Source organism: Zootoca vivipara, chromosome Z, assembly GCF_963506605.1.
Source record: "Zootoca vivipara chromosome Z, rZooViv1.1, whole genome shotgun sequence".
Lineage (NCBI taxonomy): Eukaryota > Metazoa > Chordata > Lepidosauria > Squamata > Lacertidae > Zootoca > Zootoca vivipara.
This window is the reverse complement of record NC_083294.1, coordinates 37853818-37878977: the sequence shown is the minus strand read 5'-3', so window position 1 is coordinate 37878977 and position 25160 is coordinate 37853818. Positions and strand designations below refer to the sequence as shown.

General features: G+C 44.5%; 1 protein-coding gene across 3 annotated transcripts in view; it reads right to left on the bottom strand.

Moving 5' to 3' along the window:
• TMEM255A (transmembrane protein 255A) overlaps window positions 1–25135 on the bottom strand; it is a 33778-nt gene extending 8643 nt beyond the window's left edge. The window contains exons 1-6 of one of the 3 annotated variants that reach the window (XM_035113787.2): window positions 24873–25135; window positions 15934–15976; window positions 10102–10164; window positions 4135–4224; window positions 3392–3454; window positions 2443–2531 (exon numbers count right to left, since the gene is read on the bottom strand). In XM_035113787.2, coding sequence (XP_034969678.1) covers window positions 2443–2531; window positions 3392–3454; window positions 4135–4224; window positions 10102–10104 — 245 coding nt within the window. In that variant the 5' untranslated portion in view covers window positions 10105–10164; window positions 15934–15976; window positions 24873–25135. Of the gene's footprint in view, window positions 1–2442; window positions 2532–3391; window positions 3455–4134; window positions 4225–10101; window positions 10165–13734; window positions 15903–15933; window positions 16077–24872 lie in introns of those variants that run through there. The other 2 variants (XM_035113785.2, XM_035113786.2) reach the window with 2 other exon arrangements.
• Between the last annotated feature and the right edge of the window lie 25 nt (window positions 25136–25160).

Here is a 25160-nt window from a genome sequence, read left to right as displayed (position 1 = left end):
CATTTTTTAACCCGTTCTGTGCTGGGTTTTTTGGCGCTTTGGCAGACTATGTCGGTGCTGCGTGTTAGTTCCAGCGAAGGTATTATTCGTCATTTATTTCTCTTTTCTCCCCCCCCCCAAAAAGCGCAGCAGCTTTTGGGCACACCGCCCCAAAAGCAAAGCAACTGTTGCACCCAAAAAAAACCTCCAAAACTTTGGTCAGCAGCTTCCCCCCCAAAAGCTCAACAACTCTGGGCACTTTGTGATAAAGAAGGGTTTTTTGGTTAGGTTAGGTTAAATAATTAGTTTTTGGTTTATTAAATACAGTTATATATTACAATTATACATTTTTGTTATTTAAACTATAAATATCGCAAAATTATGGTGTTTTTTTCTCGAAGTGACACACCACCCGAGTTATGCTCGGTTTTTTGGCGAATTTTGACACACCAAGCTCAAAAGGTTGCCCATCACTGTCATAATCAGAGACCCGTTGCCTCCAACTGGAGAGGTAGATCTTAGCCATAGCGGTTAGCAACCATTGGCAGAACTGCACTCCTTCGCAGAGTGCAAAGTTAAAAAAGCTGTCACAAGTTGTGTGGTGATGGCCACCAACTTAGATGGGTTTTAAAGGGGGTTTAGGCAAATTTATGGAAGATAAAAGTTATCAATTACTAATCAAGGTGGTTAAGTGCCATCTTTGGGATCAGGGGGAGCATGTCTCTAGATAACATTTGCTTGAGATGGGGAACAATGGGAGATGGTTTACTGCCTTTTGTGCTCTGCTTCTGTGCTTCCTAGAGGCCCTTGACTGCCTACTGTAGAAAACAGGGAGTAGGATGTGTTAAGCCAGATGTAGAGAACCACTGGCCTTCTCCGCATGGTAAATTTATAGTATTTCAGGAGGGCCTTTGGGGTCCATTGTGGATTTTTCTGCTGCTCTGGTTTCAGATGGCTGTGATTGTTAAACATTAAAAACAGCTATCTAACTTTTTTTTTAGCACTTTCAAGTGTTCAAATCATTTCACAAACATCATATAACTGTAATCCTTATAACAACCTTGTAAGGTAAATCAGTGCTATTTCCCCCATTTTGCAGATGTGGGGAATAAGGCACATGACAACGCTGCTAGCCTCTGGTCACTTAGTGAGTCCACAGCGCAGACAAGTTTGAACCAGGGACTTTTGGATCTGCAGCTCAGGCTGCAACCCTATACCCTAGGGGTGGGAAATATTTTGGGCCAGATCCTTATCTCCCTCCACCCTGTGGGCCAACTTTGACAGGTGGGTGAAACCACCCACCAGTTAATTACCTAATGTCATAATGATGCTTACCCAACCTTGGTAGGCTGCATTAAACCCTCCTGGCTTTAAGTAAACCACCAAGAACTGTAAACAGAAAAGGGTACACTACAGAGGGACGGTCTGACTTTGCTGGCTGCCAGCCGAATGACATGATCCACTAAAAGTTATCTCTGTAGCACAAAGCTCAGGCCTCAATTGCACTTTACACTTAAAGCAGTATAATGCTGTTTTGAAAATGGATTAGATATTTAAATCGGAAAATTTAATAAAAATGTTTATTAAAAATGCATAATTTGTATAATTTGAAAATGGATTAGATATTTAAATTGGAAAATTTAATAAAAATGTTTATTAAAAAATTAAGCAGTATAATGTCGCTTCCCTCTAGGAATCCTGGGACCTGTTGTTTGTTAAGGGTGCTGAGAGTTGCAAGGAAACCCCTATTCCCCTCACAGAACTATAATTTCCAGAAAAGTCTAATAAGCAATCCCTTTTCCCAAGGAATTATGGTAAGTGGAGCTCTGTGAGGGGAATAGGCTTCTCCTAACAACTCTCAGAGATGCAGGTGGCGCTGTGGTCTAAACCACTGAGCCTCTTGGGCTTGCCGATCAGAAGGTCGGCGGTTCGAAACCCCACGACGGGATGAGCTCCCATTGCTTTGTTCCTGCTCCTGCCAACCTAGCAGTTCAAAAGCATGCCAATGCAAGTAGATAAATAGGTACCACTCTGGTGGGAAGGAAAACGGTGTTTCCATGCGCTGCTCTGGTTTCAGTGTTCCGTTGTGCCAGAAGCGGCTTAAGTCATGCTGGCCACATGACCTGGAAAAACTGTCTGCAGACAAACGCCAGCTCCCTCAGCCTGTAAAGCGAGAGGAGCGCCGCAACCCCAGAGTCATCTGTGACTGGACTTAACTGTCAGGGGTCCTTTACCTTTACCTTTTAACAACTCTGTGCTGTTAACAAATTACAGTTCCCAGAATTCTTTGGGGGAAAGCAACGGCCGTTTAAAGTGGAGCGCTACTGTTTTAAATGTATAGTGCAGATAGGGTCTCAGCCTGAAACAACTCCTTTATACTCACTGACTGCAGGATTGACCCAGGGGCTTGAGCTGTCCTATTTCACTCTCTGCCTACAGGTGAGGCTTTTCCATGTCACTCACCTCCCACAGTGGTAGAGGTCGCAGCAGAAGCAGGTGTTGCCTTTTATCTTGGGCGTACAGGGGCTGCGGTGTGGGGGGTGGCAGACTGCCTGTATGAACAACAGAGACAGGGCTTACAGAAGCTGAAGGCCATCTCTTTCTGGAATTGGCAGGTTTGTTCCTATAGCATTTCAAGAACTTCTCTAGCTTAGTTTTCACAGCAGATGAGGATATAAAGCCCGTTTCTGATTTGTACCACTTCTGGTTAATTGCAAGTGTGAGAACAGGCGTCTGAATGCTTCCCCCGCCACAAACAGTAAACAAAAAATGTCACTACAGACCTTCATCCCTGGCACATCAAGGAGATATCTTAGATAAACTACGGTATTTCCCCTGAGACAAACTTTTCAATATACACTGATTTTATTTTTTAACACAGAGGAACATGTGTTTTCCTCCCCCTGTAGTCGTGCAGTCTAGAATCATCATTTTCTGTTTATGAGAACAGGATTTCTGAAGGGCTGGAAAAGTTTGGTTCCTGCAGACCAGACAGGTGGAGTATTTGAACAGGCAACTTTAGAGATCAACAAATCTGCCAGTTTGGGTTTTTCTCTCTCATTTTTCCAGTTCAGTTCTCTGTGTTTCTGCATCCCATTTTTTTAAAGTCCTCTCAAAAATTTAGTGCAATTTTGTCCTAAAATGCACATTTTTGTAGAAAACTTTGTCAGATATACACATTTTTGCAAAGCAATAGTATACATTATTTTCACACATTTTTAAATGAACACTTTCCCTTAACATGCACATTTGCAGATTTCAAAGGCTGGCTATGTTTCAGTTCGTGTATTGTTTTAGAAAGCGTGAATTAGGTAGGCTTGCATTAAAATTCCAGCCAAACTGCATTTCTCCCCCATAATTTCCCGCTCACTCATGTTGCAAAAACTGAGGGAGCAGCAGCACAGTTACCCACCTCTGGCTGAGCTGTACTTTTGGAATAGTAGTGACATCGTCCTGCATACAGTGGCCTGAGATCCTGTTAAAAAAAAAAAGATAAGAAAAATAGTAGGGCAGAGTTTAAAAAATTGAAAAAATAGGAAGTGAATCAACCCTGATATTTGGCGTGCAAGTACAGTGGTACCTCGGTTTATGAACACAATTGGTTCCGGAAGTCTGTTCATAAACTGAAGCATTCATAAACTGAAGCGAACTTTCCCACTGAAAGTAATGGAAAGTGAGTTCATCTGTTCCAGACGGTCCGCGGAGTACTTAAACTGAAGCGTTCATAAACTGAAGCGAACTTTTCCATTGAAAGTAATGGAAAGTGAGTTAATCCATTCCAGACGGGTCCGTGGACTACTCAACCTGAAGCGTACTTAACCCGAAGCTTTCCCATTGAAAGTAATGGAAAGTGGATTAATCCGTTCCAGACGGGTCCGCGGAGTACTCAACCTGAAGCGTACTTAACCCGAAGCATAGGTGTAATTGGTTCTGGAAGTCTGTTCATAAACTGAAGCGTTCATAAACTGAAGCGAACTTTCCCATTGAAAGTAATGGAAAGTGAATTAATCCCTTCCAGATGGGTCCGCGGCGTTCGTAAACCGAAAATTCGTAAACCGAGGTGTTCATAAACTGAGGTTCCACTGTATACAGCCCTGCTCACAAGCACGGAAGACGTGGCAACACAGTCACATATTCCAGTCAGCTGATACTCACTATGTGCCTGGCAGCAAACACTCCATCTACAATTGCACAGCAGAAGGCAGCGATGACGCCAAAGCTGATGAACACGATTGAAGCAACCAGCTGTGGGAAAAGAGAAAGCTAAATGGAATAATCTGCTTCTATATTAAAAAACATGCAAGGTTTCGCCCTATCCCCAATGATATTTTCTGGAGTTCCTAATTTATTGATATACTGACTGAACAACTGCCCATTCCTTTTAAAAAGCAGATTTGTATAGTTTAATAACCCAGATCAATCTGCTCATAGGAGCTAATGGTTAGATTTCTGCCTCATGAAACATCCTTTAAAATATTAATGTTCGGATATAAATGACAAGTAAATCACTTTTTAAAAAATCACAGTATTTTTTTAAATAAATGAAATCACATACAATACATCTATGCATATGATTCTTAAACACTCTCCCTCTCAACAAATAATTAGCGAACATTCAATGTGTACACAATATCTTATTTTCACAAAAAAGCTATTGCTGTTATTTAATATTATCATTCAAAAATAGATTACAGTAATAAGCAACTACATTTTGACCTAGTGAACTTCTAGAGCAGGAGTGGGGAAACTTTGGCCCTCCAAGTATTGCTAAACTACAACTCACATCAACCCTACCAAGTCTGGCCATGATGGGAGTTGTACTTCAACAACATCAGCAGGGCCAGAGAGTTCCCCACACCTATTCTAGAGGTCAGTTTCTAATGCTGTTCACCCTTCTTTAGTTTTTTTTTAAAAAGACATATAGGTAATCTACTCCCCTCCACAAGATTCTCAAGTCTTGTTTTATATCTTTGGCTAACGAGTCCCAAAGCCATACTTTTCTTGATCAATCATTACTGTAGCTTGCTTGAGTACTTTTAATTGCTCACAGAGCTTTCTCAGTAAATCAGTATTTTTTAAAGGCTTCCATGAGTCCTTGCTCTATGAAATACCTACAGATAATGGAGGCTCCCTTCATGTCAATGCTACAGCAACTGCCACGGAATGTGTGCAAAATGCTACTCTCCCAAAGTTGTGGGAGGGTTAGGACTGGAAGCATCGTTCCAGGTCTGCAGTTGGCAAAAGGGAAAGAGCCAGTGTCTTGAGCTGACAACAGAAGACAGAGGAATGGAATTCTGAAAGCACAACTCGGAATGCAAGATGGAACGGAATGACCAAGATTAGCTCATCCCTGCATGACTCCTACAGCCTGGGCAAACGGCCACTGAGGAAGACTACTGGGGCAGCATCCCCTGGGGCTGTCAGGCCACTGCTGTTCCACCTGACTACGTCCTGATTACCTGCCCCAAGGTACTTGCATTATTACATAGAACTACTGCTTCTCCATCACAATGAGTGGTTTATACAGTTTCAGAAAAGAGCTGTGGGTCAGGAAAAGAAGGGAAGAAGGGAAGCAAGCCGATTCAAGATACCGGCTGTTTCACAATGTTATTATATGCGAAATATGTAGTTATATAGTGGAGCTCCAGGAGTCAGTTCTGGGGAGAGATGGGGCCTAGAAGTGGCCGTTTATTTGATTATTTTGCCATAACAGCAGAGATTGGATTACAAAAGCTGCTTATGCCAATGAAAACCCCATATATATACAACCATTGGGGTTACACAGATGTCTTTCTTTTTATGTATGGCGGCCTCTTCAGGCCTGTGGCAGTTGATGACATAGTCCAGATTCTAGGCTCCTCCATAGAGCAGTGGTGAAGGGACCTGTGGCCTTCTGAGATGTTGCTGGACTCCATCAACCCCATCCGGTATGGCCAACAGTCAGGGATGATGGGAGCTGCGGCCCAACATCTGGAGGGCTAGAGTTTCCCCCCACCATGGCTGCAGGGAGAGGGATTTGCAGGTATACTCTGGTTTGGCCTGGCTGATCTTGAGGTCGCTAACCCACAGAAAGCAGCCGTTCAACAGCCACTTTCCCCTGAGGTGCAGCCTGATGGAACTGCTGCCAACAGAGGCAATGGGAAACGGATAGCTCTGACTAGGTCCGAGTTGAGTTGATAGGTAAACCACCTGGCTGGGGGTCTGGCTGTGCTCCCTGCTTCTCAGACCCATCCATCTGGGGAAAGGTGGTGGCCTTGTTTAAGGGTTACTGCCAGAGGCAGGAGTGACATACCTTTTGGGGTCCACGGGCACCTTGGCAAACTGCAGCAAAGCACACATCTCAGTTGGTTGGCAACCTCTGGCTGGAGGCAATGCTGAGCTTTTTAGGAGAAGGGTTGCTTCTGCTTCAACGTTTTTGCTGTCTTTTATTATCTGCTGTTGATTTTTATTGCTATACAATGTATTTCTAATGCTGATTTGCTTGCAAGTCACCCAGGAAATATTTATTGAGGGGAGGCTATAAACCTTTTAATAGATGAGTACTTTAGTCTAGGACATGCTTTGCAAGCAAAGGAATAGCTAGGTCTAGTTCTCAATACCTCCAGTTGAAAGGGTCAGGTTAATAGGTGATTACCCCTTCAGACCCCCTTCATGGATCAATGCCTTGTCGTGGCGAAGGGGCTTGAATAACTCAGAGAAGCTATGAGCAGGGCCACCCAAGATGGACAGGTCATAGTGGAGAGTTTTGACTAAACGTGATCCACCTGGAGAAGGAACTGGCAAGCCACTCCAGTATCCCTGCCAAGAAAACTCCATGGACAAAGACAACGGGCATATAAAAGTTATGACGCTGGAAGATGAGCCCCTCAGGTTGGAAGGCGTCCAACTTCCTACTGAGGAAGAGCGGAGGACAAGTACAAGTAGATTCAGAGCTGATGAAGCGGCTGGGCCAAAGCCGAAAGGTCGCTCAGTTGCGGATATGCCTGGAAGCGAAAGGAAAGTCTGATGCTGTAAAGAAAAATATTGCATAGGAACCTGGAATGTAAGAACCATGGATAATGGTAAGCTGGATGTGGTCAAAAACGAGATGGCAATAATAAATATTGACATCCTGGGCATCAGTGAACTAAAATGGAAGGGAATGGGCGAATTCAGTTCGGATGACTATCATATTTACTACTGTGGGCAAGAATCCCGTAGAAGAAATGGAGTGGCCCTCATAGTCAACAAAAGAGTGGCAAAAGCTGTAATGGGATGCAATCTCAAAAATGACAGAATGATCTCGATACGAATCCAAGGCAGACCTTTTAACATCACAGTAATCCAAGTTTATGCACCAACTACTGGTGCTGAAGAAAGTGAAAGTGACCAATTCTATGAAGACTTACAACACCTTCTAGAAATGACACCAAAGAAGGATGTTCTTCTCATTACAGGGGATTGGAATGCTAAAGTGGGGAATCAAGAGATAAAAGGAACAACTGGCAAGTTTGGCCTTGGAGTTCAAAATGAAGCAGGGCAAAGGCAAATAGAGTTCTGTCAAGAGAACAAGGTGGTCATCACGAACACTCTTTTCCAACAACACAAGAGACGACTCTACACATGGATATCACCAAATGGGCAGCATCGAAATCAGATTGATTATATTCTCTGCAGCCAAAGATGGAGAAGCGCTATACAGTCAGCAAAAACAAGACCTGGAGCTGACTGTAACTCAGATCATCAGCTTCTTATAGCAAAATTCCAGCTTAAACTGAAGAAAGTAGGAAAAACCACTGGGCCAGTTAAGATACAATCCTAAATCAAATCCCTTATGAATACACAGTGGAAGTGAGGAACAGGTTTAAGGATTTAGATTTGGTGGACAGAGTGCCTGAAGAACTATGGATGGAGGCTCGTAACATTATACAGGAGGCAGCAACGAAAACCATCCCAAGGAAAAGGAAATGCAAGAAAGCAAAATGGCTGTCCAACGAGGCCTTACAAATAGTGCGGGAGAGGAGGCAAGCAAAATGCAAGGGAGATAGGGAAAGATACGGGAAACTGAATGCAGATTTCCAAAAAATAGCAAGGAGAGACAAGAGGGCCTTCTTAAACGAGCAATGCAAAGAAATAGAGGAAAACAATAGAATGGGGAAAACCAGAGATCTGTTCAAGAAAATTGGAGATATGAAAGGAACATTTCGTACAAAGATTACCATAATAAAGGACAAAAGTGGTAAGGACCTAACAGAAGCAGAAGACATCAAGAAGAGGTGGCAAGAATGCACAGAGGAATTATACCAGAAAGATATGGAGGTCTCGTACACCCCAGGTAGTGTGGTTGCTGACCTTGAGCCAGACATCTTGGAGAGTGAAGTCAAATGGGCCTTAGAAAGCACTGCTAATAACAAGGCCAGTGGAAGTGATGATATTCCAGCTGAACTATTTAAAATTTTAAAAGATGATGCTGTTAAGGTGCTACACCCAATATGCCAGCAAGTTTGGAAAACTCAGCAATAGCCAGAGGATTGGAGAAGATCAGTCTACATCCCAATCCCAAAGAAGGGCAGTGCCAAAGAATGCTCTAACTACCGCACAATTGCGCTCATTTCACATGCTAGCAAGGTTATGCTTAAAATTCTACAAGGCAGGCTTAGGCAGTATGTGGACCGAGAACTCCCAGAAGTGCAAGCTGGATTTCGAAGGGGCAGAGGAACCAGAGACCAAATAGCAAACATGTGCTGGATTATGGAGAAAGCTAGAGAGTTCCAGTAAAACATCTACTTCTGCTTCATTGACTACCATGCAAAAGCCTTTGACTATGTCGACCACAGCAAACTATGGCAAGTTCTTAAAGAAATGGGAGTGGCTGATCACCTCATCTGTCTCCTGAGAAATTTCTATGTGGGACAAGAAGCTACACTTAGAACTGGATATGGAACAACTGATTGGTTCAAAATTGGGAAAGGAGTACAACAAGGTTGTATATTGTCTCCCTGCTTATTTAACTTATATGCAGAATTCATCATGCGAAAGGCTGGACAGAATGAATCCCAACCCGGAATTAAGATTGCCGGAAGAAATATCAACAACCTCAGATATGCAGATGACACAACCTTGATGGCAGAAAGTGAGGAGGAATTAAAGAACCTTTTAATGAGGGTGAAAGAGGAGAGCGCAAAATATGGTCTGAAGCTCAACATCAAAAAAACCAAGATCATGGCCACTGGTCCCATCACCTCCTGGCAAATAGAAGGGGAAGAAATGGAGGCAGTGAGAGATTTTACTTTCTTGGGCTCCTTGATCACTGCAGATGGTGACAGCAGTCACGAAATCAAAAGACGCCTGCTTCTTGGGAGAAAAGCAATGACAAACCTAGACAGCATCTTAAAAAGCAGAGACATCACCTTGCCTACAAAGGTCCGTATAGTTAAAGCTATGGTTTTCCCAGTAGTGATGTATGGAAGTGAGAGCTGGACCATAAAGAAGGCTGATAGCCAAAGAATTGATGCTTTTGAATTATGGTGCTGGAGGAGACTCTTGAGAGTCCCATGGACTGCAAGAAGATCAAACCTATCCATTCTGAAGGGAATCAGCCCTGAGTGCTCACTGGAATGACAGATCGTGAAGCTGAGGCTCCAATACTTTGGCCACATCATGAGAAGAGAAAACTCCCTGGAAAAGACCCTGATGTTGGGAAAGATTGAAGGCACTAGGAGAAGGGGACGACAGAGGATGAGATGGTTGGACAGTGTTCTCGAAGCTACGAACATGAGTTTGACCAAACTGCGGGAGGCAGTGCAAGACAGTCCATGGGGTCACGAAGAGTCGGACACAACTAAACAACAACACCCCTTCAGACCTTGTAGAGCTGCTGCTAGTCAGAGCAGACATTACCAAGGTAGATGGGGACCAGTGGTCTAAGGTAGCTTCCAATGTTCATTAGGTGAATCCATGTATCTCAGTGACAGAGTGCTGTACACCCTTTGCACTCAGAGAGTCCTGGGTTCAGTTACTGGTACCACCTGGTAGGGTTGGGAAGGACTCTTGCCTGAGATACCAGGCGAACTGCTGCCAATCAGTGTGAGCAATACTGAACATTTAACTTGACAGTAACTTTACAACTGTTAGAAAACTTACCATTTGCCTTTTATTTTCAATCAAATTTGATCCAATAATTCCAAGAAATGACCCAAAGCCAAGCTGAAAGGCAAGGTTTTAAAAAATGTTTTAGATCTTTTAGAAGTCATAAATTTTAACCATTTAGTACATATGCAGAATTAGAAACCAGGGTTGGGGGGAGGGGTTTGAAGGAGACCACACACCACATATTCAATCAGAAGCCTTAAAAATCTGAGGATTTTTTTAAAAAAAGAAACAAAACAAAAAACCAGAATCGCCAAAATATTGCAACAGTATTCCTGATCTTTACCAGTGGAAGTTCCTGAAATCATGTAATAAAGAGGAGCTTTTAGAAATTAGGCAAAATGCATGCAAAAATAAATTTTAATGCAGGTTGACGGCAATAATGCAGCAATGGTCTTGCAAATGTCTGACATAACTGGAGTAGCCAACTGAGGCCAACTTCCGATTGAGTCAAGGACTTATTTATACATCACTTATTCTACCTGCTTAATGAATGTAGTTGGCAAGCACCACCAATCTCAGAGCCATCACATGGATCTCGCACTAGCATAAAGACTATCCCATCCCTGGCAGAATTTTTGGTTTTTTCCTGCACCAAAGCAACAGCTATTGCTACCTGTGATGCTGCTTCCACAGGATGAGAACAGCTTTAATCAGCCCAGCTACACAAGCTGCTGTTTACTGGGAACCCAGAAAGACAGACATGCCAGGTATTAGGGGCAACACAGCAGAACAGAGCCAAGTGCTTGCCTCAAACAGCTCTTCTGATACTCAACTTGTGACCTCTGGGTGCAAGAGTAGGAAAGGATGAGGTTGTAAAGAAGAGGAGGATTCTGCAGACCTCTTTGCAGAAACTAATATATCATAACATGGTTCATCCCGTTCTATCCTCTCATCAAGCAATAACTTGCATGCATAAACGTGCAATCACTAGTTAATTGTCACAGACAGGGTTTTCATACCAGCCAAGGAAGAAATGCTTCCTCCTCGCTAAAACAGTTCACACATGTCTTGATGAGCATAAACACATGGCGTATGTGCACCTGTTGGCACTGACCATGTGCTGATTAGTAAACACCACTGCTACTTGAGAATTAAGACTGCAGGGCAGCCAAGATTCCTGTAGACATATGCAACCTTCTGTTCAGTGAGGTGACAGTGCAAGTCGCTTATTCACCCCAATTGTGATGGACTGCCTTGTCTTGTCCTCCTCTATATAGTTAGTGATTATGGATGGGGGCGGGGAGAAGAATTCAACGTAGCACTAAGTAAGAGTCCCTTAGTGGTGCACTAGTTGCGTTGGTGTAATATTTGGCACAGGATGTGGTGCAGCAAGCCAGCGTGGTTCTCATGCCTGATTGCAGAATAGACTGCTGTTGCCCCAATACATCCTGTTGCATAACAGGATTCTGCTAGCACAACTGTTGCACTGGACTTCATGTTATGCAACCATTATTCTCGCCCTTGCACTAGCACATCATCCTTGGTCAGAGAACACTGAATTCAGGAATGGATTCCATCTGCCTATGCATCTAATTACCCATAACCTGGGTCATTTGTGTCAGGATGTCAGGTCACAGTGGTTGCTTAGGGAGCTGTCCATCCGCCAGAGCTTATAAGTGCCAAAATACTCTTAATGCAATAAATTAGCAAAAAGCCCATGATGGATGACAGATGGGAAATGATTGAAGGAACGAAGTGTTATTAAGGGCACCCCTGTGTCAAGGGGTGGTTTTATTCTTCTCTGTTGCAAATGTTCTCAAATGTGGCACCTCACTTTCCCAACAGTAGCAGATGCGGCAGGGAGGAAAATGAGATGTACTTGTTGATGTCACTGAGTGGATACTAAGTTTGCTCCTAGTGATTCCAGCTGCAGGGGTTGGGAGTCAATCAACTGAGAATGAAGTTACTTCTATCTGTGCACACAACTCCTTCCAGCATTTTGTTTCCCAATCATGGTAGAATAGGACAGAATGGTGGCTCACTGTAGGGCAGGAGTGGAGAGTCTGTGGTCCTCCAGATGTTGCTGTGCTACAGCTCGTGTCATCCCTAAGCACTGGGCATGCTGATTAGGGCTGATGCGAGTTGCAAGTCCAGCAACATCTGGGAAGCCACAGGTTCCCCTTCCCAGCTGTAAGCTGTGGAAGTGTTACAGTACATGAATGATCCATAAGACTGGATGGGATAACTTCCAGATCTGTTTCTATGATTTTATTAAACACTGGCAGGAAGTAACAGTGGACTTTAGAGTACTAACAGATAATATTATAATGGAATTAAACAATATGTTGTGTAATACAACTGTTTAATACAGGGGTGAGGAATCTGTAGCTTTCCAAGCCTCAGCTGGAATGCCTCATGGTTAGGGTTGAGGGGAGCAAACATCTGAAAGGCCACAGAGTCCCCATCCTTGATTTAATGCAGCAGTTTATTCTGTAGAGTACTGATTACATTATGGGCTGGTTCATATGCATGGTTAGCATGGGAACGAGACCTAAGCAGGTAGCAAAAGCACAGATACCCAGATATGGCCCCTCCTGAGAACCTCTTTGAGCATTCATCCTTATTTGCATGCAGAATGCTTACATGGTGGTTAGACCAAGGGCTCGTCCAGACTAGTGTTTCACCCCCAGTCACCCATGGATGCCTTCTGCAACATGTCAATAATCATGCACTGGCGATGGATTCCGACTGAACCTCCCAAACATCATTATGCTTTGGTAGTTCTTTGATGCTTCCCCAACATGACCACATTACTGCCATCTGGAGGGGCACACTTGCGCTGCAGTGTTGCAACAGAAACGGGGCAAAGGAGCATTTGTTGTATGAAAAATTACAGGACTTCGGCAGGAAGCCACAGTTCATGCACCAGTTGAAACTGAAACTTTTGCAGGTGCAAATGGGAATCTGGGATGACTTGTAACTGCCCCAGCACCTTCATGAGCACAAATAATCATGAATGCTCAATAAACAGAATGTCTGGAAGGGCCATATATCTGGTCTATACTGAGCAGTCATTCCAATTTGTTGGTGGGACAAATTATAATTATTGTTATAAGACAATGAGCATTCATCCTGACTTCCCTGTGGGGTGTTTACACATCTTCCCACTAGTCATTTGTTCATCCCACACTTTTAAATGCATTTCCTCATCACTTTCCAAATGACAAAAAATTCTATGTTTTTATTTTTAAGTGGGTTTCTTGTGCTAGGTTCACAGAGTGCCTTAACCCATTTTAAGTGTGTCAACCTCAAGTTCTGGTGTCACTACCAGGCTACAAAATCAGCTCACACTCTCTCTGAAATGCCAATTCATATACACATTAGGATTGCAGCATCAGGCTTGCATGTGTGAACAAGACATTAGAGGTTTACATGCCAGGGAGATAACATTACAAAGCGCAAATGGTCTGCTATCGGAAACAATTACACATTCAACTGTGAGAAATAAGGCAATGCACATGTGAACCAACCCAAAGTGTGCTAAGCTAAGAAACACTTGCTAGCTTGATGGTTTCTTTCTGCAACCTAGAGATCAGAGTGGAAAGGTCCACGGTCTTGTACCGTGTACTGACATTTTGAATCATTCCAGCTGAAATGAGAGTATTTGCTCCGCAGTGCACCTACATTATCCTGCAGCCAAGATTGCATGGACTGACATTTAAGGGGCCAGAGGAGTAGATATTCTGACTCTGCCCTTTTGACGGGATCACTTTCCAACATTCTGATGAGAAAAATGAGAGCAGAAAGTGTTTCAATATTATAATAGCAGAATGAAGATCCCTTCTGAAAAGGGTTGGTGTATTACACCCAGAAGAGATACAGAAAAGATAGAGTGTGCATTGCAAAGACACAACTATCTTAAGCATGCACTGGGCAAATCCAACACAGGCTTTCTGAGTTCTCATATGTACTAAGCTATCTCAGGACACTTTGCATTCTGAGCCAGCTCGCTAAAAACAAATCCAGATGGCAGAGACATAGCTGCCAAGTTTTCCCTTTTCTCGTGAGGAAGCCTATTCAGCATAAGGGAATTTCCCTTAAAAAAAGGGAGAACTTGGCAGCTATGGGCAGAGATGCGCTACAAATTCAGCAGATATAAGTTAAGCAGCAAGGCACTCTGTGGGCTAATAGAGACAAGCATGGTGCAGGACATGCAACATCAAAGGCAAACACGGACAAACGGTTCAGCATAGATAATTTAACACCAGAACCAGAATTTTTTGTAGCACCCCACACCACACAAATCCAACATGTTTTCATGGGATTGGTTCACATGTTCAGCTGTAAAGCACCTTGGTCATAGTACTGAAGGGCTGAGCAATGGAGGCTGGGTCATGTATGGATGTACCAGGCCATTGTCTTGTGTCCTCAGTGTGACATCAGAGGAATAGCTCACACGTAACAGCAGCAGATTTAAGACTTGTTTGTGGGGCACTTGTAGCATGTGAAGGGGAGCTGCATGCCTCCAAATGGGTGTCGGCTGGCCAGTTAGCTACAGCCAAATGCAGCTTCCAGCTACGTTTCCTCCAAGTGACTGGAACCAACTATGTAGCCTCCATTATTTTATGTACCTCAATAAGTGAGATGGGGCATAAATATGACAGATGAGCCTGCAGCAGTTAATTGTGAATCACACCTTGGTGCGATTGCAGACATGGGTTTAGAGGCATTTCTGCATTTTCTTGCTCCAGAAGACTAGGCCCTTCCAGTAGTCGTGGGTGATCTTTCCTCTGCATTGATGTTGCAGTTTTGGAGGAAGTTGAGCATGCATTCACTGCACACCTGAATCCCACAGCACAGGAACATAGAGGCTTTTTCCATGGGGTCGATCTACTCACCACCAATGGAAGTCATTGGGAGACTAGCACAAATACTCAGTTTTCACCATTAGTTCCAGTTATGAGCATAACACTAGTTCACGTGCATGTGTGATGTGGCACTAAGCTGCAGGTGTGAGCCCTCAATTAAACAGCCACAGAGACAACTTTCATATGAAGTCAAGTGAAACACATTGTCAACGGGGGTGGGTCACACATTTGGTGGATCAAGCACTAAGTGACAGACTATGGACTTGTTCAGGGGCACATATTTCTCACTGGATAACCAAGGGGACCTTTGCATCCATAAGGGAGCCACCACAAGCCTAACATCACAGACAGAACATCCATATCACTTCACTCCCAACACTACCCAGCGGAGTCAGGTCAGACATTCAGCTACCAGCCATCAAGTGAACAGCAATCTGTAGAGCAAGGATAGACCCTCCAGATGTTACTGAATTCCCAGTGTCACTTATCACTGAGCTTGTTGGCTAAGGATGATAGAAGCTGGAGCCCCACAACATCTGGAGGGCCACAGCTCCTTCACTCCTCCTATCAGGGGTAGATACTCTTGTGTGAACCAGTCCCAAATGATTTGCCACTGAATGTGATCTCCATATGGAAGCCATAGGCTCAAGGGTGTTATGCCCACACATACAAGTAATCGTGTTGCAGTCATCCAGTGATGAGCATGCATGTGTGGACCAGGCTCACCACCCACCACCTCCCATATTTTAAGGCAGAAGTAAGGAATTCATGACCCTCCATAGGATGTTGGACTTTGAGGCCACCAGCTCCATCCAGCATGGCCAATGGTGAGGAAGGATGGAAGCTGCTTTCCAACAAAATCTGGAAAGCCTCAAGGAAACAAAACATTCAATGAAGGCAGAAAGCAAATGAGCAGAGATTAACACTTAAGACATTCTAATCAATTTGGAAGGTTTGCGGGGACTTGGGCGGGAGCAACACGGCTTCTTGACCTACCTAGGAGTTCTATACTTACAATAACCCCCGGGTAATAACCTCCAACAGTCACATTTTGCGTTCTTGTCGTGGCAGCAAGACCAACCGTAAGAATTAACAGAGACACAATGAGAAGAGTCACCGTTACGTAGAGGGAATTTCTTTTTCTTCTATTGAAAGACCCTAAAACACACACACATATATACATATGCAAAAAAAATGCTAATTCCATCAGCGTTGAGTAGCAAAGTATACCCTCTCCCCATATGCATCATATTCAGTTTCAGTTCTCTTGGTGGTATCATGAGATACCATATCAAGAACACAGGAAGTTGCCAAGAACACAGGCCAAGCTATTGGTCCACCTGTCTAGCCCAGGGGTGGGGAAACGTTTTGGCCACCTGTCAATCATCTGACATCACAATGTTGTTGGGTGATTGGCAGGTGGGTCGTCCTGCCCACCTGTCAAAGATGACCTGTGTGGGTAGGAGGAAATATTGTCCAAGGAGGATTGAACTACATTCTAATGCAGTCTTCCAAGCTTCTCCATCTGGACCTCAAGACTCTTCCCAACACATGCCTTCTCCCTGGGCCACATATCTCACTGGCTACACACCTGCTTGGAAGGTGTCCTTGAAGTGTTTGCCTGGATGGAGAATGGATAGATGAGTGGGCACAGAAACCACTGGCTTCTTTGTGAATATACAAAGCTAAAAGCCACATCTGTTGCCCCTCCCACCTTTTTGCCTTTGGCCCTGGCCAGCACTGGCATGTGGTCCCCGGAAGGTTGTCCATGAGGGCAGTGTTTTATTGGACATATTGTTCCCAGGATATAACAACAGGAGAAGCAGGAAGCTCTTAATTCCCACAAGAAAGAACCCCCCATTCGCATAATATCTTTAAAACACTATGATTCCACTTTAAACAGTCATGACCTTCCTCTAAAGGGAGCTGTAGCTTGATAAGCCTGCTGAGAGTTATTCCTCCCAGTTCCAATTCCCAGAGTTCCTTGTGAAAAGGGATTGTTAAAAGCACTTTGGGAATTATAGTGCCGGGAGGGGAGTAAAAGCCTCCTAACAACTTCCAGCACCTTTAGCAAACTACAGTACCCAGAATTCTTTGCGGGAAGCTATTACAGGCTAAAAGTGGTACTACTGAGTTTTAAATTGAACTATACTCAGAGTCGAGTAGTGTTTTCATGCTCTTTATTTTCGCTCATAGGAACAATGATTGAACAACACCCCCCCCCCCAAAAAAAACCTCTTAGGCTTTATATACATTATTTGCACAAAGAGTACAGTCTGATTGGTTGATTATGTTTCCCTCCTGGAGCCTGATTGGGCTGCTCCTGCAGGCCAATCAGGTTGTTGCATTCTAGGATCCTACCTGCCTATTGTTCTAGTATCCAAGCTTAGTATACCGTATAACATAAATGTTGTGATTGTAGCCTTAGTCATTGCACAAACAGAATTACTTTTGCTTGGAGAACAGTGTGTCCCTTCCTCCTCTTCCACCCATATCACCCCAGCCCCTGATCTGCCCTGGGTTCTCCCAACCCTCTTGAACAGATTTGGGAACAGTGCAGATAAGATTCAACCCTACAGAAATATATAAAAGGCTGGCACTCTTGCAAATCCCCACCAAGGCAGTTCCAAGAGTTGAACTAAGGACGCAAGTTATGGCCCTAATCCGAATCCAGCATAAAAACAAACAAATTTTGAATCACCTTCCTGACATCAATAGCTTCTCAAGGACACTTTGCAGAATACCAGGAGCAATGGTACGTGCTCAGTTTTCAACAAGCCAGCATAGTTTATAATCCACCGAACTAATTAATCCACCACACAGGGCAGGTTAGTCATTATTTTTTAATAAATAAACCTATTTTTTTATTTAAAAATTCTGTTAGGCATCTCTTTAAAATACCCTGGTTTAAAAATAAAATCTGAATTTAACAACAACAAAAGTTAATGTCTGCACTTAAGGTAAAGGGGGAAAGTAAAGGGACCCCTGACCATTAGGTCCAGTCGTGACCAATTCTGGGGTTGCGCGCTCATCTCGCATTATTGGCCGAGGGAGCTGGCATACAGCTTCCAGATCATGTGGCCAGCATGACTAAGCCGCTTCTGGTGAACCAGAGCAGCACACGGAAACGCTGTTTACCTTCCCACTGTAGCAGTACCTATTTATCTACTTGCACTTTGACATGCTTTCGTACTGCTAGGTTGGCAGGAGCAGGGACCGAGCAAGGGGAGCTCACCCCGCCACAGGGATTTGAACCGCTGACCTTCTGATCAGCAAGCCCTAGGCTCTGTGGTTTAACCCACAGCGCCACCCACATCCCAATGTCTGCACTTATGGTCTCTTAAAACTGAATCTGTGGCCCTCTGTGAAATAAACCAAGTTAAAAGTCTGTTGAATGAACCGGGCAAAAACTAGAATAAAAGCTGACTTTTGCAGTGGTGTGGTTCATGCAGAACATTTTGAACTGGAAGAATCCCACTGCCCTAAACTCAAGGCAATTTAGTTTAGAATTTAGTAAACCGGTGTTTTTTTAAGGATGCCATGTTAATCTTACATGCTGTGTACAGTATATATATTTTTCAAGTTATTGAAATAATCATAACTTAGCTGAACAGAAATATTTGATTAGGCAAAATAATTCAATAAGGTAAAAACAGGTTAAAGTATGTTTCCTTTTAACGGCACGTGTCTGAATAGGCTTGACCACTGAAAAATGTTTTTAGCAGGCACCAAGAAGACTACAGCAAAGGTACTAGCCTAATGTCCTCAAGCAGGGAGTTCCAAAGTGTAGACACTGCTCTACTAAAAGACTGTTGTTGTTGTTGTTGTTGTTGTTGTTGTTGTTGTTGTTGTTGTTGTTGTTGTTGTTGTTTTACAAGGGTGGAATGAATATTATGTGGCACCTGTAAGTAGAGCCAGTTCTACAGATTGATGCAATTGAGTAGGCACATATAGGGTAAGCTGATTTCTCCAGTAAACTGGCCCCAAGCTGGGGTTTATATAATAATATTAATACTCTGAACTTGGCCTGGTAACAAATGTACAGCAACTAGCACACATTTTTAAGCAGAGGTGTTATGTGCTGACAAGGTCTCAGTAACCCAGCTGCAGCATTCTGCAGTAATGGCAGTTTCCAGATCAAACACCATTGTTTGCAAGCCATTAACTAAGAGGCTCATTCCTGCCTCGGCTTATTAAGCAGAGATCTGATTGTCTGCCCACAGCCATTGTTACTTATTAATTTTATGAAGCACTTGATTCTGAGAACTCTCTTTGGAAAAATACAGCAGCAGAAAGTGTTCCAGGCCACATCGCTGGGTGTTTGAAGTCAAATGACTCTAAATATGACAGAATAAGTCATGTATATTGCATTGATTGTTTGCAGACTATGAATATTTAATCCATCAGCAAAAGAACGTGGCCATTTACATCCCATTTCCTGCAGAGAGTAGGTGTCCAGTAATCACCAACTCTGGCCTCTAGAAAATTCTGGGTGCTTAAGAACCCTGTTCTGGGAGTGTTTGATGTTCACAGGGGAGTTGGTTAGCATCTGGGGAAGTCAAGCCAGGGCAGGTAAAGCCAGTTCAGTTAAGCAGGTCAAATCAGGACAAAATCACATCAAGCAGCTAAAGTCTAGCCACAAGCAAGCACTCTTTGCATAGATAGCGAAGAAAAACAGGACCTTGGTTAGCTCCAAGTGTAAGGAAATGTTTCCGTCTTCAAAAGCAGCTTGAAGAGTTGTCCCGGCGGGAGGCTATTCTCAAAGGAAGGGTTACGCAGGTTGCTAATGTGGCTTACTCTGCCTCCCTAGACCAGCTGCCTAGGTTATTTAAATGTTATCATGCTGTTTTCCTTTCTTTGATTTCTGCAAAGCTGGGGAAGTGGAGCAAGGGACTCATCCTCTGAGTCTGCAAATGAGCTATATCCTCCAGCTGGGAGTGCCCAAGTAGGGTGCTGATAATTTAACTCAAGAGAGACCTCCATTGCACACTGCAAGGTCCCAGGATTAGGGGTCACGGCATCAAATGCTGCAAATATAAATAAACATACTAGGCAGTAAGACCCATTGAGGGGAGTGGGACTTCCTTCAGAGTAAACATATTGGCTGTGAGTCCTGGAAGACCTGCTTCCTGCCTTGCAGGCTTTTCCTACCTAGCTTGGGAGGACAGGGCCATGACTGACTCCAGCTACAAAAGCTGAGGCTGCTGAACAGACTCTTGTGTTGGGGTGTAGTTTGCTGGAGGATTGTTGCTCATGGTTTTTATATCTTTATTTTAGTTCTTGTTGCGATTTATGTGGAAATTGTTCTGTTTGTTTGTGTATTTTCATTTATTTATTTTTATTAACTTAGTATACTGCCCTTCATCTGTAGAACTCAAGGCAATTCATAGCATAAAAACACAAAACACAAGATAAACAACCGTAACAAGAAACTGAAACCTACCTCCCCCGCTTGTCCACAAACACCTTAAAAAGGGATATAAGATGTTAATCAGCCCAAAGGCTTGTTTGAATAGGAACATTTTTTGCCTGTCACCTAAAGGTGTATAACGAAGGCGCCAGCCAAACTTCCCTGGGGAGAGCACCCCACAAACGGGGAGCCACTGCAGAAAAGTTCTTGTGTTGGCACACTCCGGACCTCTCATGGAGGAGGCACACAAAGAAGGCCCTCAGGGGATGATTGCAGGGATCGAACTGGTTCATATGAGGAAAGGACGTCCTTGAAGTATGGCGGTCCTGAGCCGTTTAAGGCTTTATAGGTAAAAACAGTGCTGTGAATTGGACCCAGAAGCAGTGCTTTTGGGCCAGAATTGGTATAATATTCTCAAACCGACCTGTGCCAGTGAGCAACCTGGTTGCAGAATTCTGCACCAGCTCAAGTTACCATACCGTTTTCAGAGGCAGCCCTACGTATAAAGAATTACAGTATTTTAAATGTTTTATTTATTGTTTACGACTGCTTTTATTATGTTGTAGTTATATATTGCTTTAATGTTGTAAGCCACCTTGAGCATGGTTTGAATTGTGTAAAGGTAGCATACAAATAACATTAAGCATGTATATAAACATATTTAGGACTTTGCCATTGGTTTTCCAGGAAATGATCTTTCTTAGTGTCCTTGCATATGTACAACGAACCAAAATAGAGCTCCTTAATTTTATTGTTGCTCCCCTGCCTAATTTTTTTCTTTTGAAGTGCAAAAAGCCTTGTGGGTTCTATCACAAGAGATGGGGTACCTGTATTATGCTCCTTGGCAAAAGAAAGGCTGTATTCAGTCGTAATCATGTTTAAATGATCACATAACTTTGAAGTAGACATTTTGAAACTTCATTTAAACCTGCCTTTTCCCTTTGGCCCAAATCAACCCATCCTGCCACCAAAGGCTTGAGAAACAAGCATGCCAGGAAAGGCAAAAATAAGGGGAATTGCCAAGAACTTAGCGGGTGACTATATGTGTCCAGCAGGCTGTATTCAGGTTGGCGAGTCACAAATTGTGCAGGTTTGCGTCACTTTCCTAAAATCCTGACTTCCCAACTCAGTGCAGGAAATCTAGAACAGACCCCCACTGTGTAGCTGTCCATTCTTGAAAAATCTCCTGTAAAGGACAGCCCACCAGCCCTCTAGACCAGAGGTGGGGAACCTTTCTCAGCCTGAGGGACATATTCCCTAACTTTGTGAGCCACAGTCCAGAGGTGGCCAGCGTCAGAGGCAAAACTGAACAGAGCAAGTGCTCTAAATCTACATTCTATCCTTCATCTGGGCAAACAAGAAACATGGTTCGAGTTCCAGGACACATTCCAGTCAGGCAAAAGTATTCCAGGAGGGTAAGCAACAGGGCTGGGAAGGGGTATGTGGCCTGGGAGAAACCAGTCATTGACCTGATGTTCCCCATCGCTGCTCTAGATAGTTAAGTCTTGTAGTTGCTCTACCAAAAAGTTTCACCCAACACTCAACTAAAATATACCCTAGCAAAACATTAGATCTAGCACTCCCCTCTACATAAGAGAATAGGAAGCTGCCTTATACCAAGGCAGACCACTTAGTCATCTAGCTCAACACTGTCTGCACTGACTGGCAGGAGCTCACTAGGATTTCAGGCAGCCCTACTTGGAGATGCTGAGGATTGAACCTGGGGCTCTTCTGTGTGAAAAACAAGTGCTCTGCCACTGAGCTATAGCACTTCCCCTCCAAGGCAGCAGAGAGAAGTAATGCTTTGCCCATTGAGGGACTCAAACCAGTGACCTCCTGGGTATATTGGTGGCTGGCCGGCCAAAGACACACCACAGAGGTCCTGTAGTTCATAAAGGCCCATCTCACTCACATAATCGTCACAGAAGAGGATTAGAAAAATTCTTGGAGGCTAAGACTATCCATGGCTACTAGCCATGAGGGCTATGCTCTGCCTTCCTGGTCAAATGAAGTAATGCTGCTTCAGCCCTGAAAACTGCAGGAGGGGAGAGTGCTCTTGTTTCACGCCCCCTCTCCTGCGGCATCTCTAAGTCCGAAGATTTACTCCTTTCTGATGGGACCACACCAGTTGTGTTATCAAGGCTAAGTGTGTTAAATGTGGGGAATGCTCTTGGTGATCTTTGAGAAAAGGGACACGAATTCACATTTGCAAGCAGCAAGTAGTTCCTCACATTCTCCAATAGGGTGTGGCAAATAAGAAAACCCACGGCAAGGGAAAACCTCATTCAGTTAATTTGTTAAGAGAGGAGGAAGAACGCAACCAGATTAGCAGCAAGTTAACTCTGAACTAACAGCTGATTTGATTTGTTAATATCCAGTATGACTTCTTTCTTTCTTTCTTAAAAAAAAAACCCTCTTCTCTTCTGCAATATGTATGTCCTGTTCCCACAACTAGCCTCAGAAGTTGGCACAGTAGGGAATCTGCCTTAAGGCTACACCACAACAGAGGGGCAGCTGCTGACCCTTGAATCTCCTCCCCGACCCTGAGCCAACTCCTTGCTGCTGCAGCAGCTCCCTGTTCTTCTGCTGTTCTCTAAGTACACAAGCATTTCCAAAAGCAAGGACAGGTCCATCGCTCAGCGGCAGAGTATCTGCTTTGCATACAGAATGCCCCATGTTCAAGCCCTGGCATCTGCAGGTAGGGCTGGGAGAAGCCCACTCTGAAACGGTGGGGAGCTCCTGCCAACGTAGACATACTGAGCTAAGTGGACCCAATGGTCTGACTCAGTATAAGACAACTCCCTGTGTTTCTAACAGAAGGCTTTGGTTGTCTTGCTATTTCTTTATGTCCAGAGATACAGATTGGGTCCAGAGGGAAAGGGCAAATGAACGGGCAGTGAGGGAGGGAGAGAAGCAGGGCAGTTGCAGAGAAAGATGTACTGTAGGGGAGTGTGACTGGTTTGGTCACACTGGATGCAGAGCCTGATTTAGAATACAGTTAAGAGTACAATAATTTTGGAATTAATTTGGTGCTGAATTACCACTGAAGTATGAGATCCCAAGGCCCATCACTGGCAGATTGGCCCACTCAATCTGTCCCGAGGAAATCTGCCTCCCTGATTTAAGGAATTGTCAAGTTCTGCCCAGCAGTGAGGCTTCTATATTCAAAAGCTTGTGATATATCGTATTATCTCTGCATCTTATATCAATGATGCAGAAATTATCTCTTAGCAAAATCCTATGTAACCGGGATGGGGAAATTGTGGCCCTCAAGATGTTCCTGGGCTCCAACTCCTCTTAGCACCAGCCAGCAGGACCAACGGTCAGGGATGATGGGCATTTGAAATAAATAACAAGGACATAGGAAGCTACCTACGAGATTCAGACCACTGCTTCATGTAGGTCACTACTGCCTTTCCCAACCTGCCCCCCTCTAGACCGTTGGACTACAGCTCCCGCCAGCATCAACCAGGAAAGGTTGGTCTACACCAGGCATCCCCAAACTGCGGCCCTCCAGATGTTTTGGCCTACAACTCCCATGATCCCTAGCTATCAGGACCAGTGGTCAGGGATGATGGGAATTGTAGTCCAAAACATCTGGAGGGCCGAAGTTTGGGGATGCCTGGTCTACACTGACTGCAGCAGTTATCCAGGCAGGAGTATCTCCCAGACCTACAAGGAAATGCCTGGCTGAATTGAGGCGCTTTTGTGTGGAAAGCACATGCTTTACTGAGTTAAGGCTCTCCCCCACCTTATTTTACATGAAGCCCACCTAACAGGAGCTGAGGAAGGCTGGTCTACACTGGCTGGCAGCAGCCCTCCAGGTAGGAGTGTTTTGCAGCACTGCCTTGGGGTTTGACCCTAGGACCTTCTGCATGCAAAGCAGATGCTCTCCCACTGAGTTGCAGGCCTTGCTCCAATGAATGAATGGATGGAGTAGCAGCCCGGTGACCACACATTCAGCCTACTCACCAATAGGGCAAATTAAATCCTCTAATAACACAAGGCAACTCAATCAGTGGGGGGAAACAGCCCCATGGCTTCCAAACCAAAGGAAGCCAAGTGATACAAACCAAGGGTCTCCAAACAGTAATAACCTAAGCCTCCTCCCCACAACCCCCTCCCTTTTTTAAAACAAACAAGCAGTGGCGATTTTAAATAGAAACGGTCCCAAGCTTCTCTGCTCAGGCATGTGGAAAACAGCAAGGCTCGCCTTTCACCCGGGGCCTCCTCCACTCCCGTTGCAAGCTTAAAAAAATTATTTCTGGCCTTGAGCTGCAATGCGAGCGCTGGGGCTGCAGGTTGAGGGAAAGGAGCGGGCCTGGGGTGCGTGCTGCATGTCCAGGCAATCAGGACTTCCCCAAACGACCCAATACCCACCCCCGACTCCGGTTTTTGCAAAAGAAAAAGACCCAGAGTGTTGCGCAAAAGGCGACACCCAGTTACACCCCGTTCCCGCGCGCGCTCCTGCCCACTTGCTATGGGCGCCCCTTCCCCAAATCCACACCCTCCTTTCCTTTCCCCTCGGCGAAGAGGCGCCTCACCCACAGAATCGGAGAGGGGGATCGCGCTGGGGCGCGGCTGAGTCAAGGCCTGGCGCATAGTGGCGGGCCCTCAATGCAAGGTGTCCGGCGGCAGCTACCGGCCGCGGCGCATCCTCTTGCGCTGTTCGAGGTTCATGCTCCGGGCAAGAGCAGCGGCTCCCTCCAACCACCAGAGCCGGTCTGTGGCGCTTGCGCAAACTGGAGAGGCAAACCAACCAGACCAGCTCGCTATAAATACAGGCAGGGGGAACCTTCCTGTTTTGCCACGGTTGGGTTTCAGGCGGGTTT